Here is an 18,708-nt window from a genome sequence, read left to right as displayed (position 1 = left end):
GCCTTATATACCCCACACACCGGTTTAACTGCTGGATTCTCTCAGCTTTCAACATGACCACAGGAGGTCAAACTTGCACATCAGCACACGTTTGATAAACTGTACAAAGTAGGAGATGTCCAGGAATTCATAAGATGGAAGACAAGGAGAATTGAATCAAGGAACAAACCTGATAGAGGCAATAGACCAATTATAGATAAACTTTGTTGTCACCATCACATGAAAACCTACCAAATGTATATTTCTGAGTATGTGCACAGCCTACAGAATTGTTTTCCTTCACAGTTTGACCTTTCCAACACATCCCAACGCCATCATTTCTAGATGTATAATCCATTGCTTCATGATTGTATTATCATGGCAGTATTACCCAAGACAGCTTTGAAAGTTGGCCTTTAAAAATGGTGACACATGTCTTATTTCTCACCTGCTCACAGATGCAAGCCAAACTAAGGACTGCCGCCAGACACATCACCCAGTTAGCCAAGGAACGTCAACATCTCATTGAACTTGGAAATAAACTGAGATCTGAACTGATCAAATACACAGGTGAATAAGATCTAGGTCTCATGTCCAGATTTGTAAACTCAAAGTAGGTCTTCCAATACCCCTGCTTAACAGTCATTGATAGAAATCATACACCAGATACTGCAGTTTGCTGGAATTCATAAGTGAAATATTGCTATAAACAATTGTGATTTAGGCTTTCATCCCCTGTACCGTAAGTTTAGAACCATCATACACACAGGAATAAACTTGAGTTTATTTTCCCATATCTGATATGATATTTAGCTGATGATTAGCTCAAGTTCCTGTCATCCATGGGTGCTTGCAAACCTTAGTAATGAAGCCTGTCACTCTCTTTTGTTTCCAAATACTTGCTTTCAACATCTGATCCAAAATACTGTAGTCTTTGGACTTTCATAGTTGTTTCAGTGGGAGTGTAATTTTCCTATCACACCATTGAAACTCAGGTTACATGAGAATTGGCCTTTCCCCTTTTGAAGAACGCGAATGTTATACTGCAATCTTTCCACTTTTCAGTGTTGTCTGTGTAATAGTTTCAATCTAACACCAGCCCTTTGAGCGCTTAATTCATTTTTTGTCACCCTTATAAAAAATTTTTTATTATCATCATTTATTCACATACAGTAGGCCACCAGCCTTGATGTACACAAAAATAAGTGAAAATTCTCTTGAAGAGGCAGCTGTGTAAGAAAATCTTGCAAATCAGCCATTGAATATTACATGACTATTAATTGATAAATGTTTACATCACTGTGAAGATGAATTTACATGTTTTTTCATTGCATAGAAAATATATTTTGATAAATTTCGCAACAATGCAGCGTTGTTAGATTGTAATATAATATAAAAACAGAAAATATACCCAAGTCAGTTGTTGTCAGATTTTGCCAAAATTTTGATAAAAACTGTGGCCAATGAAATGTTGTATTTATTTGGTCCAAAATTATCAGAAAAATTACAGAAGAGTTCATAAAACTTATTGCACTGAAATTTTGGTGGGAAATAAATACAGGTTAATAAATATGGTTTATAGTGAACAAATTATGATTCTATCGACTATCCAAACCATACACCATCTCACCAATATTTTCTCCCTTGTAACCTGTCCAACCCTGATGTACAGGCAGAAGACCAACATCCCCACCGATACCACATCATCCAACGTCTTTACAAGAGCAGAAACCAACTGTGACCGCGGGGGGACAACTGGCTGAACATTACCAGACTAAACTCAGTGATCTTGAAAGACTGCAATACGAAATTACAAAACAGGTAATGTCAGTATAAATTGTCGCGTATACCATTTGCTATCACAGAATTTTTACAAAACATTTCTGCATGCCTGCTCTGGAATCAATGCAATTTTGCAAAGAAATCCTTTGAGCTGTTTTTGTCCAGACATGACAAAGAAGAATGTGATAAATCAGACGACGTATTACTTATTTTTGTGACAACTTCAACAAATCTTAGAGATCAGTTGTTTGTAGATGTGATGATGTTGTTTTATTGTTTGTTTATTTGCATCTTCACCTTTTATTTCTTTATGTAGATCCACACACATAGGTATGTCACCAGTCGCAAATAACTTAACTCCAGCAAAATGAAGTAAAGAAAGAGAATGTAAAATTTTCAGTAACTCGCTAAGCTGCATTTCTCTGAGCTTTATATTAGTAAATGTTGCTGAAATTCCCTGCATTGTTCTGGTGTACTTTTCTGCAGGAACTGAAGTTTGCTCAGAGAGACAAAGAGATGGACTTTGAGAGAGGAGCAGGTGATGAGGAAAGACCCACCAAGCCCAAGGAAAGACCCATAATGCACCAGGAAAGACCCACAATGCATCAGGATAGACCTGTAGTTCATCAACCCATGCACAGTGATGACATTCAAAGACAACAAATCACCAGACAGCCAAGGCCAGGTGAGTCAAAGATCACTTTTGAATAATTTGAAACTTCTCATATCAAGCTTCATATTTTTTAGAAAGCATCTCTTTATCACAAAATGGTATTGTATTGGTACTTAAATATTTTAATAATACAGTAGAGCCCACATTTGAAATACCACCCTCAGCAGTCAAGCATTTATATGTTTGTCACTCCACTAACACTTTAGGGTGTGCTTATTAAATTAATCACTCATACATGTACCAAATAATTTGCTGTCAGTGCAAGGAAGTATTTTCATGTAGCTGTAAATGAGTAAAATAAAATTTTGAGTACCGGTAAATCCTATTGGCCGAAACAAAATGATATTAGGTCGCAATTGTGTTTTAATTTTTCCTTTTCATATAAAAATTGTAGCTGGCATGCAACCACATTTATTACATGCCTTGATGTGAGTGCAAATCAGTGCGCTGATTTGAATAGGAACATTCGGGGAGTTAGCGGGCCGGAGAACGCACCGCTATTTTGACTTTCATTAAATCTGCTTGATGGTTCAGGGAAAGACACTTATTTTTTTATCCACTTGCCCTTCGGGCAAGTGGGGGGTTCAGTTCACTTGCCCGAATTAGAAAACCACTTGCCCAGTATAATTTACATGTTTGAAAAAAGCTAAAACATTGGTTTTTCATTTCACACCACTTTATTTTGAAAATTATCATGTTATCATGAGAAAATGTCAGACATTCTCATAGGGTTCTCCTCATACTTCTAAGAGTGCTGGACGGCTCATTTGTATCAATTAATTATTAGAGCCCTACTAGCTGTATCTTTTAGCATTCTTTATGTGATTTTACTTCTGAACTAAAACAAGTTTTTGGGAATATGCTCTTTGAGGGGTTGGAATACAAGTATTGAGTGAGACTGCAGTGAGACTGCATGTGCAATTTTGAACAAGAAATAAATAAATGTGTGCCCAAACGTAAAATGGCACCCCATGCAAATATAGCAAAAACAGTGTACACCGTGCATATATCATTTGAATATTCTAGGAAACAACAGAGTAGTCCAATGGAATGCATAGTGTTGAATATTTTCAACTGGGACACATATGCTTTGTTTTCTTTGTAGTATGGCGGGCAATCAAAATAATGGTTAAAATGTAAATTTACTTGTCCAATTTTTCAATAATGAATGTTTTGTAAAGCAGTAAAAGACTATATCCTGTAAATGGGTAGAATTTAAAGAAAACCACAGAAAATAGGAAGCCTTTTTTAGATCAACAAATTTCAAGATTTACAGCTAGTGGGGCTTTCATATTCATAGAAAAAAATTCTAATAGTTCATATGTTTGTATGTTTACTTTCTTGGGGCTTAATGTACAAATAATAACAGCCATTTCAATTGTACCTTCAAGGTATTTTTGCAGTTAAAAGTTTTAACTTATCTAAAATCTGTAGCTATAAAGGTATGTTTTGAAACTTCTGAAAAATAATGTACTTTTTGTCATGTTTTTATTGCGCTTATATCATACACCAGCCCTATGAAGTTTGGATTACCATTGCACTATATACCAGTATCCTATATTTTTCTAATAACCTAGGTGGTCTTTATCGCCCATGCGCAGACTAAATAGAATTTAAACCAACAACTTAAGGCGTCGGTGTTTATGTATTTTGGAAGTTGAATTTCTCGATGTCAAATTCGATCCAATTGCTTCTTGACAGTCATTTTAGAATGGGAAAATTCACAAACAGAGAGATTGGTTGCCACGGACAAGTAACTTTTGGCTTATTGACCTGAAAATTAAGTCAATGTTCATTGAAAATTCAAAGACTGGACCCGTTGACACCTAAGCTTGCTCATGACTTTCATTGCATGCGGTCTTGCCAGGATGCCACTCACTGTCACTCAACAAGTTAACATTGAAGAGTACGTTTTAGTAAAAGTCCCATTTTTTGTGGTGATTTTTCACCACTGGACTTTATTTTTACCTTATTATAAACGCTCATACAAAGCACAAAAACCGCTGTGTGTTTTGTTTTTTTTACCGTATCGACATATTGTGAGACACCGTAACCTCACAGTCAATGCAATGAACTTTGGTGAACGTACGCTCCACCAGCTGAACAGCTTTTTCATATGCAAAATCAGCGTACGGTATTTAACCGGTGGTATTGTTTGAACTGCATTTTATTGGAAGCGATTTTATGATTCTTTTCATCAATTCTTCATGCAATTTTATGAAAAATCTTATGGAAATGTTCACAATGACATAATATGATTATTTTTTGTTGTTTAAGTCCGTGTTCCCTCGCCAGAAAATCGCTCTCGTGAATTCGATTTTAGGTAATTATTTTTTTCACTTGTCCCGTCGGGCAAGTGGCATCGGAGGTCTTAACTAGTTCGCACGCTCACACTGCCTACACACAAATACCCATAATAATGGTAGGTTGCCAGACGCCGTCACCGAGTGCCACCGGTCTCCTTTATTCCACAAAACAAAAACTGTGTCGAGCATTACAGACAGAAAGTACTTTCTGGGGAAAAAATACATAACAGTACAACGCCCCTTTCCAGCGCACAAGACCGCCCAGGAAAAAACCAGACAAAAAAACAAACGTATATTTGAAAAAATCCTGGAAACCTGTACCCGACGCTATGTCAAATGCGCTTAGGGGAGGATTCGGGTGTCATCCTTACTTGTCGACATTAAATGCAAACTCAAAATATTTTTAAAATTCCATAACTCTGCATCATCAATAACACCTAATTTTGAAAGTGGCTGCACAAGCAGTGAGTGCTGGCCTAGAATGGTCAGCCTAAACACCTGGCTTACGTTAAATACCCCTAAACACGTGACCAACAGACGCCTTAGCTCTGATTGGCTGTCACTACGACGTTCAGACAAGCATTTCCCGCTATACAACGAACCGCGGGAAATTTTATGTCTTAACTACGTTCGCACGCTCACACTGCCTACACACAAATACCCATAATAATGGTAGGTTGCCAGACGCCGTCACGTAGAAAAACTAAAGAACGGGAAGGGAAACGCCCCCCCCCCCCCCCCCCCAATAAATTGCTACAAGCCTAACTTTTTGGTCACCTGAAGCCGATGAGCAAGAGAATCAACAACGTAACCATCTTTGGCCGTGTCGGACTTCCAACGACCATGACGCTTCCAGCATCTATCACCAACGTCAGCATTGGCCGCCGCTGTGGCACCCCCAGCCCTCAATGAATGCAAACCCAGGCGCCGGTCAAGACCGCAAACTTCCTGCAACCGACCAACAATGGTTTCCCGAGCCCGTGTATAGCTCAGTTTTTTGTTTTGCCGAATTAACCCCCTACCAGACTTGCAATGAACAATGGGCTTAAATAGAAAATCAGTACTTAAAAAATCAATTGCAGCAGCAGACGCATACCTTTGTAACATAGCGTGAGGGCAAGCAACGGAGAAATCTTAGCAATAACTACACTATCACCCTGACGGTACTGGTCAGTTTTGCTATGCAAAATACACACACTTAATGATCGAATTCGACTCTAACGTCGCAACAACGTAAATTGCTTGCTTCATCAAAACGCAAAAAACAGAAAAACATAACAAATCATACACAAATCACGTAAAACTAAAACGTCTGTACTGTTCTTATATTTCTCGCAAAGGGCACGGACTTCCGACACTGTGACTGGGTCCCTCCGGGATCTCGTCGGTTGACGGATACGCTTTGCAGTTTCCATTAAATTCACAATGAATGGATGTGTTGTAGGATCAGAATGACCTGCTACCGTATGAGCCCATTTGATACTGTACACGTGGCTGCAAATAACTGCAGCTGAAGCCTGAGTTTCCAACAGGTGTGTGACGAACAAAGCCACGTGGATGGGATTGCCGAAGAGCTCCCTCTCCACGAGAACAAATAAAATTCGTCCATTTCTGAAAATAGGCAAAATATTTTTTCACTGTTCTGTCGCTTCTCGACTGCAATAAATAATGGGGTAGTTTCCCTGCAAGTCTTCGCAAGTCTTCATTTTGAAGGCCGTCACTGTTGACCTTGTGGCTATCTGCAACCGTAGTGACGCCTTCCTTTAAGTTTGACCCTGCAATATAAATGAAAACATCCGAAAGTGAGGAATATTCATCGGATGTTTATCTAATATCAAAGGCCAACGCCCGTCATGACCCATCAAACCAAATATGCATTGCAAGCAAATTAAAAGCTAAAACTCTGCCATCGAAAATGCCATTATCGCCCCTGCCTTTGCTAATTATGCCAACTTTAGGCAACACTCGAACTTCCTTCACGAAAACTGCGAACTTACCGTTATTAGGGCATAACAAGGGCCAAAATGGAGCAGACGTCCAGCGAGGACATACGATCGTCCCCTCAGCCCTGTCAGATTCTAATTTTGTAAGTGTTCTGAGAATTAAGTCCGGTGGCGGGACCAACCAATTATTGTCCGAACCCCAGTTCTGCGAAAAAGCATCCACTGCTTCCGTACCCGGACACCAATACAAAGAATTAAATCTTGCACACTTGGCATTGTAATCAGTGGCAAATCTATCCACCGAGTAAGGACCCCACTCATTATCCAGGGCCTTGAACACACTTACCTGTACACCCCAGTCATCAGGGTCTGTGCGCCTACTCAGACAATCGGCGTACCTATTGTGTTCCCTCGGTACCCACTCTGGCAGCATGTCTAACTGCAATGTTCGACAAAGATCATATATTTTCAGTGCCAGCTCCTGCAACTCTGACACGCAACTGCCTGCTCGCAGTATACGAACCACATTCTGGTTATCAGTGCACCATTGCACGCTTTGCCCTTTTAGGCAATTCTCGTTATTCCGCATAACGCGATACACAGCCTCAAGCTCTCGCCATGTAGAACTTTTCAGGCTTTCCATAGTCGACCACCGACCCATGGTTTCACTTTGCCCAACGTTCACAATATACCCACCGTAACCAACAGTTGATGCGTCACTAATGCGCGCATAGCATGGTCGCTACTGCCAATCAGCGCCGTCCCGTTCATTTCACGTACATTCTTCAACCAGAATATCATCTCGTCTAAAACTAAACTATTGACGACAACAATAGAGTCCCAACCAGCTTTTTGCTCAAGGCAAGTATACATATAACGTGAACGGAGACGTACAAGCGGTCCTATTCCCCCTTGCATAGAGATGATATGACCAATGATAGCAGCAAGATCCCTTGCCCGAAAACACGTCTTACCTGAAGCAATAGCTTGGATAACGCCTTTCAGTTTCCCTTCTAGATTGCTAATTCGGTCGTCGGACACGAAAATCATTCCCTGGATCATATCTAATATGTGACCTAACCATCCCACTATGACCTGGGGTTGCCATTGACACTTTTCTGGAGCTAGCAGGAAACCAAACTTCCCGACATCATCCCTTACCTGCGCACTTGCCTGGCAAGCGCCATCCATGCCTGCATCGCCCCCAATGCCATCATCAATATACATAATTACCTTGATACCCTGACTCCTCCACCAATTCACCATGGTACGGGTAACTTGGTGAAGATATACGGCGCTGTGGAAATCCCAAACGGCAAAACTTTGAAAACAAAGTAACGTAGCACACCGTCAATTGACCAGGCAAAGCCGAGATACTGCCAATGTCCGCCAAAAATTTCAATATGATGATAAGCGGACTTTATATCAAAAGAAAAAAGGTGTGTACCCTTTCCGAACATCTGTCGAGCAATATCTACGCCCTCTAACCGAAACTTGAACTTGTACAAAAACAAGTTTACGTGCCTGCAGTCAAGCACCAATCGTTTCTTACCTACCTTGTTCACTGCTACCGTCAAAGGATTCACAACACGAGGCACGCTGTCAACCTCTGCAACACAGCCCTTAGCTAATAACTTACCCAATTCTGCTTCGACGAAATCAGCGTGTCTCTTAGCAGACCTATTGTTGTCCAGAAATACTTTACCGGGAACATCCTTCAAAGGTAACTTGTACCCATTGCGAATAACATCCAATACATAAGAGTTGGCCCCAGCTGATTTCCAAAACGCTGAAGCTGTTTTCAGCCTTCCAACCGGACTTACCGTAACTTCAGACAGGGCAGCCTGTACGTCCTTATCATTGTGTGCCCCGGCAATAACGTCCGTACACTTTAACTCGTTAACTAAAACAGAAAGTTCGTTAACGAATCTACATCAGAGTTGGCTACCACGCTACCGAACGGTTCACCGTCATCTGCGAAATTCAAGGCGGCAATTGAAAACCCAGAAAAAAACGAAAAGTCACTACATGTACGACTAACCTCATTTTGAGAAAAGGTGGTACTTATCTTATTGGCTTCCTGTACCAACGGGCACTCTGAGCGCCAATGACCTGATTTCCCACATGCGAAACACGTGCCAGGTTTCCTATAACCGCCCTGATCAAGCGACGCCTTAGACGCCCCTCCGGCTCGGGTAGACGTTGATGCAGACTCCGAATACGGATTCCATCGGTTTCCGAGATAGAAACTTTTCTTGTTTCGACGCTTCCTGGATTCCTCCTTGTATTTCCTCTGCGCCGAGCAACTGCCTTGTAGATCCTCTTTTCGTCATCGGAGTCCTCCGCAAGTTCGTGGGTTTCATATTCGTTAACCACTCGCCAACCCAAGTCTTCATTATCCGCCAAACGAATCAATTTCTGTCTATGACCCACCAGCTTCCTACCTTCCGCAATCTGAACTTTCGCCGCTTGTAGATTAGGATGATCACTTTTGATTTCGTCCAACTGACGAGCAGCTTCATCCATTTTGTCGGCAACTCTCTGGTTGTACTTAAATTGCTCCTCACAGTACTTCTTACGGAAGGACGGAGCCTCCGAATTCTTCATATCTCTGACCGCTGTTAACTGAGTGTCAGCTAGAAGTTTCTGATTAGCAGTTAGATCGTTCTTGAGCGAATCAAGCCGAGAAGTCATCAACTTCTCAGATCACCCAAAAGTTGAGTGCTCTTTTGGGACACGGCTTCTGAAACTTGCTTTGGATTAAGTCCTCAAACCTGACAAATCGGATGCTGCCATGTCTCAAATTCCGTTAGCGAAGAAAAATGACGAGAATACTGAAAGTGGCTGCACAAGCAGTGAGTGCTGGCCTAGAATGGTCAGCCTAAACACCTGGCTTACGTTAAATACCCCTAAACACGTGACCAACAGACGCCTTAGCTCTGATTGGCTGTCACTACGACGTTCAGACAAGCATTTCCCGCTATACAACGAACCGCGGGAAATTTTATTTCACTTGCCCGAACGCGACTTTCACTTGCCCCGGGCAATCGGACAACCCTTAGTGTCTTTCCCTGTGGTTATCGATAATGCTAAAATTCATTGAGAATGCCCTGCATGTAACTAAAATATTATTGGCTGAAGACATGGGTTTATGTACCCTTGCAGCAGGAGACAATTTGCCCTCCTGGCATTGGGCAAATTGTCACCTGCTCTCGGGCACAGTACAATAATTACCCACAATTCTCTTTGATTTGTATCCTTGAAGGTTACTTTTCTAAAAACTTTTTCAGTTCTGCATGTAAGCACTAGTGTGCAGCATCAGAATAATTTTTAAATAATATCTAGTAAAAGTACGTTTAGATATTTCAGTGAAAGTTTCCAAATAACCACTAAACAACCATAAAAGTCACATTCTGTAGGTACTACAAATGCCATACTTTTGGGCAGCAAGTTATGATGAACTGAAGGGGTCATTCTCTGAGAAAACTTAGCATGCAAATTTCTTTTGTCACTTCCATTGCAAAAAATCAATATCCTTTTGTTTCATAAAACAGGTGCAACTAGTCTCCCTACTTTCCATCACATTATTCTGTATGGCTGAGGACACAATCTCTGGCAAATTTCACAAAAATGCTATCTCCTCTCTCAATTATGCATAATTTTCTAAATTATTTAAAATGACAATTGAGAGAATGGTGTACATAAAAGTACGTTTTCAAAATTTTGATAATAGTCTGTGAATTTGTCTACACATGGGAGACATGGTAGGCTTCACTCGGGTATCTCTGAGGATACAAATCGCAATGAATTATGGGAAATCTACAGTACTGTGTCGGGCACATAAATCCATGTATTCAGGCAATAATATATAATACTGGCAATGCAATAGATGTTTTTCCTTGAACATGACTTTGTATCATTTATGTAGCTCTTTTGTGCTTTTTAGTCTCCATAATAAATATTTTGAACCTCATGAATTCACTTAATTTTAATTAAACTGGCATGAAATTTGATTGAATTATACTAAAACGTTTGTCAAACACCAGGCAAGCGTGGTTTTAAAAAAATTCTGTATGGATTTGAGATTTTGGTGAGAATATGTTAAAACTTTGAAATTGAATGAAATTACAATGTAGTTTTTACTTTTAATGAAGCATTACAATCAAATTCGATCAAGCTGCAAAACTTACAATAATTGGCCAAGGCATCAGCAATTTTTACAACATTAACAGAGCAGGGCTTGATATGGTCTTGTTTACATTTAATAAGCTACATGTTCTCAGTTACACAACACAACAGGGGGTAATATAGCAACCTTAACATATGGTCTACAAAATAATGTACAGAATTTTGATTGATCAATTTTTAATGTTAGTATTTTACTTGCAGTGTGATTTTGAAAACTACTGGCCCTCCCTCCCTATAATTTCTCTCGAGTCCCTTTCTGCATACGCCCCTTGATGTAGAATTCGCAAAACACACATTTGCTGGTCGCCGGTTCATGCATTAGAAGGCGGCGTTGAAGCCCTAATGTTGATTTATCCATGAAAATGAATCAATGAATTAAATTGGAGTGTAAATGCACCTATTTCTAGCTTAACATGCTATCGTGAACTTTGGCTCTGGGCTCGCGGCACGCGGAGCGCGGCACGTGGCACGTGAATTACGCTTACCCCACACCAGGGCCACTCCACACAAGTCAGACAGAGAAACATAAACAAATCACCACACTTTGCAATGTGTTTTTCTTTATTCCTGATGAATTACAATGTAGCTGCTGGTTTTACGAATAGTAAACCAAGTATACTATGTATTCAAACACCAGCTACATTGTAATTCATCTTTGATCAGGGAAAAAAGAAGAAACAAAGAAACATAGCATTGACATTGCAAAGTGTGGTGATTTGTTTATGTTTCTTTGTCTGACGAGTGTTGAGTGGCTGTGTTGTGTAACTGAGAGCATTTTGCTGATTTAACGTATACAAGACTACATCCAGCCCTGCTGTGTTAATGTTGTTAAAATCGCTGATACACACTGATTAAAACAACTCCTTGACCAATTAAGTTTTGCAGCTTGAACAAAGTGATTGTATCTTGTGTACAGACTTTGAATTGTTCAGGTACATGTACTGTTGACAAGTTGGCATTGCTGAACTCATTAGCATTTCTGTGACATTACTGTGGTGAGAATAGTTGGTATATACACTGTGAATTACATTATCCTGTATTTGCTCCCACATAAATTAACAAGTCTATGTTGCCATGGATATTACAACATGTGTTTATAAAATTATGTTGACAGCCTTACAACCAGACCTGCAGGCCACACTGAGTACCATCGGCTCTGGTCGAGCCGGTTCCCCACTTATGATGAGTCTGTCGTCCTATGGAGAGGGTTCAATACAAGACCTTTGGAGAATGCTTGATGAAGGACCAAGTCCGAGTCCAACGTTCATGAGAAGTCCCTCCCCACCAGTTCACCTTCCACACAATACTGCAGGTAAATAAAATGCCATGTTATATGGCAGATTTGTAACATAGTTACAACATTTTAAGTGACATTGTTTCACTGTAGACTGAAAGATCAGTAGCTTGAGGGTGCTCTCTACGCTCTCCCCTCTGGGGTGTAGACAGCGCCCTCTAGCAATGGCTCTTTTTCAGTGTAGTTTCACTTTATGTTGAATCTGACATCACTTCCTTGTTATTGTCTTTACTCGTGTGTACTTTGTAAAAATCTAATAAGGTGGATTTTGTCTACACACCACTGGATACAATTATGACCACAAATTTAAAAGCGTCTTGAATCTGAATATTTGAGTAGAACTGATATAGAGAGAGGTCACTTGTATTGAAAATATATTTGTGCTGTCAATCATTTGATCCAGGATCAGGATCCTTCGAGCCGAGGCCAAGCATCCCTGACAACCGAACAGCTCCTTCATCAGATGGCTTCACCATAGAGGGCAGCAGACCAGCAATGTCTGGGAGACAGAAGCCAGGCAAACAACAGCTCTCATCTCTGGCAGCAGGGAAATACCAGAGACGACCTCAGAAACCCAAAATCAGGAATTACAATGTGCAAGATTAGGAAAGTCAAAGAGGGGGAAGAGACTTTCCATTGATCCTTTGAATGAAGCAGAGACGTAGAAAATTTGTCATAGGTGGCAAAAATAAAAGTACAGGAGGCTACAAGTATTGTATGTGCACATTAAGTTTGTCCAAAATGACCTGTTTTTTTTACCAAAACTAAATTTTCACAGCTGGCAAACTTTTGCTGACAGCTGATTGTTTTTGCCGGCTGCCGGCTATTTTCTACATCCCTGATGAAGGTACCATGTATATTAAAATGAAGCAGTACAGTTGCATTCAACAGTGAGGAAACTCAGAGTTAAGATTTATAACAGTTGATGTCAGACTGTGAAACAATATAAAGGTGTAAACCATCCAATGGACACAACCCATGTCAGTTATATGGCATACAACAGCAGGTTCTTGTGTCTCTGAACATTTGTAGACCATTGTTCTCTTCTTTGGTAAAATTTTCACACTATTTCCTTTGAACAGGTCCAAGATAACTATTGATATAATAGGTTCAGATCAGACTGTTTGTCATGAAAGGGTTCAAAGCAACAATGGCATGTCTCAACCATGAGTGTGACATTAACCTTTGAGTGCCAAAGTCTATTTTTGTCCCCATTATAAAATAAACCCAAGTCAATTTTTCTCAGAGTTTTGCCAAAATTTTGAGAAAAAACTGTAGCAAATGAAATGTGATGTCCATTTGGTCCAAAATTATCAAAAAATTACAGAAAATTCATAAAAATTGGTAAAATTTTGCACTTAAATTTTGGCGGCAAAAATTACAGCGCTCAAAGGGTTAAAAAATAGTCTAAATATGATATCAGTGCTGTGAGTGACACATTATCAACGGTGTAGAATTTTTAAGTGTGCAAAGTTTCAACATCATGCCTGATGCCTGTGTGAGCAAACACAGAGAATTGTGCACAGATTTTACAAAGCGTTGAATTGTACTGAAGATGTTTGTCTTATATTTTGTCCATCTGAGATTTCTCTGTTCTGTTGTACATTTTTTCTAGTCAATACTCTGAAAATCTATTTCCTTTGAATTCTACCAATTATCCACATCAATACTTACCCTGTTCAAATGAATTTTTCCCTGATTTTGTCTTCATCATCTTACTGAACGGTTCACATGCAAAATCTTTTTATTTTCTATCAACTTATGCAAGAATATATTGTACATTCTGTATATTCCTTTATACTCGTAATGGACAATTTGTGAGCTTTCTAATTTCCAAAGGCTACCATGTGTAATATGATATGAAATTTATTTTCTTTTTGAATTATCATTTTTATAATTGTCATTTAAAATGTATTATATGAGATCAGTATATTTCCCAATGATATGCAAAGATTACAAAATAATATTTTCATAGAAATATAACTATGTTTCTTGCGTGACTATTTTCTATAGACCAAGATGCTCAGGTTTCTGATATTTAAGGTCTTACATACACACAGATATAATCACAATTTAATACAGCCGCCCAGCAGATCAATTAGGTGAAAAGCCTCTGGAGGCAGGTAAACTCTGAGGAAGTATTGTCTCAAAGAAAGACTTCAACTTTTGCTCAAGCTTTCCTCAAGGAATATTTCAATCATACTCTGTCAAAATGAAAAAAGCCATTGGGGTCACCATGCAAATGTCTGAGAAAACTGTGTGTAGGGTACCTCCATTGTTTAAACACTACGGTACCCTATCTGATAACCACATATAGGCTACCTCTATTGTTTCACATGCAAAATCTTTTTATTTTCTATCAACTTATGCATGAATATATTGTACATTCTGTATATTCCTTTATACTCTTAATGGAAAATTTGTGAGCTTTCTAATGTTTTGCTCAAGCTTTCCTCAGAGAATGTCTTAATCACACTGTCAAAATCAAAACTAAAAATCGGGGTCACCGTGTATTTTTTGTACTAGAGAAACTATAAATTACCCAGATTACCAATATTTTCAATTCAAACTGTATCTCAAGAGGCAGGCAAACTTTAAGGAAGTATGCGCGTCAATTAAAGACTAAACTTTTGCTCAAGCTTTCTTCAAGGAATATTTCAACCATGCTCTCTCAATATCAAGAATTGGGGGGTCACCGTGCAATTGTTTGTACTAGAGAAAACCATGTATAGGGAACCTCCATTATTTAAACACTACAGTACCCTATACCTGATTAGCATGTATAGGGTAGTTCCACACTATACCTGCAGACCAGGTACAAAGTTTTACTCTTAGGGATGTATAAATTCAGGTATAGAGATAGCATCAGAAAAGTTTGTCCCCTAAAGGAAGCAGAGTCGAGTACTTGGCAGTGTGAAGGCGTTTTGGGGCAAACCAGCCAATAAAAAGTCTGCCGGAGCAGTCAGAGCTGCCAAAATCATCCAAATTTTTCCCTTTTTTTCTCTTGAAATTCAAGGAAAAAAACTCGCTTTGCATGTCCACTTGTAATTCAAGTACGTATTTTATTGACTTTCTCTCAACATACAGCCGCCAGCAAATCAATTATTGGGTAAAAAGCCGCCGGAGGCAGATAAAATTTATTGTAGTCTGCGCCTCAATAAAAGACTTCAACTTATGCGCAATCTTTCCTAAACGAATATTTCAATCATACTCTGTCAAATTCGAAACTTAATATCGGTGTTCACCGTGCAAATTCTTGTAGCAGGGGAATTAAAAATTACCCAAGATTTACCGATATTGTGAATTCAAACTTGCTCAAGAGGCAGGCGAACTTTAAGGTAGTATGCGCCTCAATGAAAGACTGCAACTTTCGCTCAAGCTTTCCTCAACGAATATTTCAATAATACTCTCTCAAAATCAAAACTTAAAATTAGGCGTCACCGTGCAAAATTGGTACTAGAGAAATAACAAAGCTATTGGGAGCTCAAACCTTATTTCTCACCGACCTTTCAAATCTGAAACTCAAGTTAGTCAGGTTAGGCAAGTGTATTGGTCAGGTAACAGACAACTCAAAATCAGGCACTGCTTTCTTTACGGACTATCTTCGTGGGGAAATTACAAATTACAAAAGATTTACCGATAGTTTGACTTCGACACACTATATCTGCAAACCACGTACAGTTTTTTATTCGTAGGGATGTGTAAATTTAGGTGAGGAGATAGCTTCACAAAATGCTGTCCCCTGAAGGGAGCTTAGTAGAGTACTCGGCCGTGTGATGGCGTTTTTGGGCAAACCAGCTAATAAAAGGTCCACGGCAGCGGTCAAAACTGCTAAAATCAGCCGAATTATTCCGTTTTTACTCTTGAAATTCAAAGAAATAAACTCGCTCTCAAGGTCAATCTGTAATTCAAGCATTTAATTGACTTTTTCTCAGTATATAGCCGCCAGCAAGTCATTTATTGTCTAAAAAAGCCTTCGGAGGCAAACTTTAAAGTAGTATGTGCCTTAATTAAAGACTTCTCAAGGAATATTTCAATCATAGTCTGTTAAAATCAAGAATAAAAATTTAGGGTTTCGGTGCAAATGTTTGTACTACAGAAAAACCATGTGTAGTGAACCTCCATCGTTTAAACACTTCTTTCATTGAGGCGCATACTACCTTAGAGTTTACCTGCCTCCGGAAAGGCTTTTTACTCAATAAATGACCTGCAGGGGTACTATATGTTGAGAAAAGGTCAATTACCTGCTTGAATTATAGAGCGGCTTCAAAGCGAGTTTATTTATTTGTATCTGAAGAGACAAAACGGAAAACTTCGGCCGATTTACCACCTTCGACCGCTGCGGCGGACCTTGGCTTTTTGGCAGGTTTGCCCCAAAACGCCATCACATGGCGGAGGGCTCGACTGCTACCTTCAGGGGACAGTTCTCTCTTGAATTTACACATCCCTATGACTGAAAAAATTGTACTTGGTGTGCAGGTATAGCGTGTCGGAGTGTTAAACAATGGAGGTACCCTATACGACTTCAACTTTGCTTTAGCTTTCCTCAGGAATAGCCTACTTCAATCATACTAGCACTCTGGCAACATCAAACTAAAAATTGGGGGTCACCGCGCAAATGTTTGTACTGGAGAAGTCAAATTACTAAAGATTACTGATAGTTGGACTGTACGCCTGCAAACCGTACTAGATTTTTAGTTTTAGGGAAAGAGAGTAGATGCAGGTGAGGAGAACAGCTTCACAAAATGCTGTCCCCTGGAGGAAGAAGAGCCGGCGTGTGATGACGTTTTTGGGCAAACCAGCTAATAAAAGAAGGTCCACGGCAGCGGGCAAAGCTGCTAAAATAAGCCCAATTATTCCGTTTTTTTTCTCTTGAAATTCAAAGAAATAAACTCGTTTTCAAGGCCAACTTGTAATCCAAGCATTTAATTGACCTTTTCTCAATATTTCGTTTATTGATAACACAGCAATTCCTCACAATAGATACAGCCCAGCTGTGTCATCGTATGTAGATCATGTACATCTGAACCGTAGAGGAACCGGAAAACTAGTGAGAATTTGGATGAACTATGTCCCCGCACTTTCGACGAATTCCCGTAACCATGGTGGCTATCAACGTAGACCAAGCAATAGTTTACATCGTCCAACACGACGTCAACGGATAACGTTTTTCGAGGAGCTCGATCACGTGTTAGTAACCAAGAGGTCTGCCACAACTACGGTGAAAGTAGACACATGAAACATCAGTGCAAGCATACTTTACCTGTCATCAGCTGGTTGTGTCGTGGCCATATTCATAAACAAAGGTATTGGCAACATTTACTAGGGACTCAGCAAAGATGATGTCGCCGATGTACAAACTTTTCAACTGATATCTGTTCGTATTTCTCCTCTACCGCGGACTTTCTCTAACAGACGTAGCAACTGTGTATCCCATGACAATATAATATACATAAATGTAATCATGATGGTTTTTCATCATCAAAACATTGTCCGGACAAGAATGTTATCGTTTGCACTATCAATGCACAATCTGTCAGGATAAGGTAAACACTTAATTAGATTGTGTCATTTCAGAACATGTTGTGTTTTTACTGAGACATGGTTGAAGTCAGATGATACTGTACTGAGGGGTGATCTGACACCTGATGGTTATAATTTTGATATATAAAACAGACCAGACCGTTCAGGTGGTGGTCGCTGTTTTACACAAGTCCGCCCTCAAACTTGCAATTATTGACCGGGGTTCAAAAGTCTCATATGAATGTATGGAAATATTCATTCAAAATGGTACGCTTTCAGTAGAATACTTGTTATCTATCGTATACCTTACTCGCGCGCCCAATCACAAAATTACTTTCAACTCTTTTTGTATGGCTTCTCAGAGCACCTCGACTCTCTATGTTTAATGTCTGGCCGATTATTGATCACAGGCGATTTTCATGTGCTCTTTGATGACCTGAATAACGTTGAAACTAGGAAATTTGGTGATTTATTTAGTGGTATGAGGTTACAGCAACATGTGCGTGGGGATACACATAGGATGGGCCACATGCTTGATTTAATAATTCCCAGGGTGTCTGATGATTTGTTTACCCATCTGCTATTGGATGATTTTTTTCAGATCATGCTGCCATTTCTTGTAGTTTATAATTGATGAAACTTTCCCAAACGAACAGTGATGTTTAGTTCAGAAAGTTGAACAACATTGATATCAGTGATATCGCCATGCTTCGCTCCTCTGTTTCTCGTACGTTGAATATCTCATGTGATATGGATATCGATCACATGGTCTCTGTTTATGAAGATCATATAGGCACAACCATTGATTGTTTTGCTGCCAGGTGCCAGCGCGTGTGCGTCAGCCATGGTTTAATGCTACATTGCGGAATATGATAAAGAATCGTAGACTAGAAAGGGTGTGGCGTCGTACGTGATGACTATATTAATTTTCGCAATAAGCGGAATGATATTAATGTTTCAATGATAACTTTGAAGGAGGAGTATTTTAGAAGTTTAGTTAAGGAGAACCAGGGAGATATG

The 18,708-nt window shown here is 39.5% G+C and overlaps 1 protein-coding gene across 1 annotated transcript in view; it reads left to right on the top strand.

The window, feature by feature from the left end:
• LOC139151066 (coiled-coil domain-containing protein 57-like) overlaps positions 1 to 13,069 on the top strand; it is a 41,762-nt gene extending 28,693 nt beyond the window's left edge. Inside the window, exons 15-19 of the mRNA XM_070723593.1 lie at positions 438 to 549; positions 1,652 to 1,800; positions 2,248 to 2,446; positions 11,986 to 12,183; positions 12,569 to 13,069. Of these exons, the coding sequence (XP_070579694.1) occupies positions 438 to 549; positions 1,652 to 1,800; positions 2,248 to 2,446; positions 11,986 to 12,183; positions 12,569 to 12,771 (861 nt within the window). The 3' untranslated portion in view covers positions 12,772 to 13,069. The remainder of the gene's footprint in view (positions 1 to 437; positions 550 to 1,651; positions 1,801 to 2,247; positions 2,447 to 11,985; positions 12,184 to 12,568) is intronic.
• The last annotated feature ends 5,639 nt before the right edge of the window (positions 13,070 to 18,708 follow it).

The sequence above is a fragment of the Ptychodera flava genome, chromosome 15 (assembly GCF_041260155.1).
Source record: "Ptychodera flava strain L36383 chromosome 15, AS_Pfla_20210202, whole genome shotgun sequence".
NCBI classification, from domain to species: Eukaryota; Metazoa; Hemichordata; class Enteropneusta; family Ptychoderidae; genus Ptychodera; species Ptychodera flava.
The sequence above is the reverse complement of the archived record's forward strand: the minus strand, read 5'-3'. Positions and strand labels throughout refer to the sequence as shown.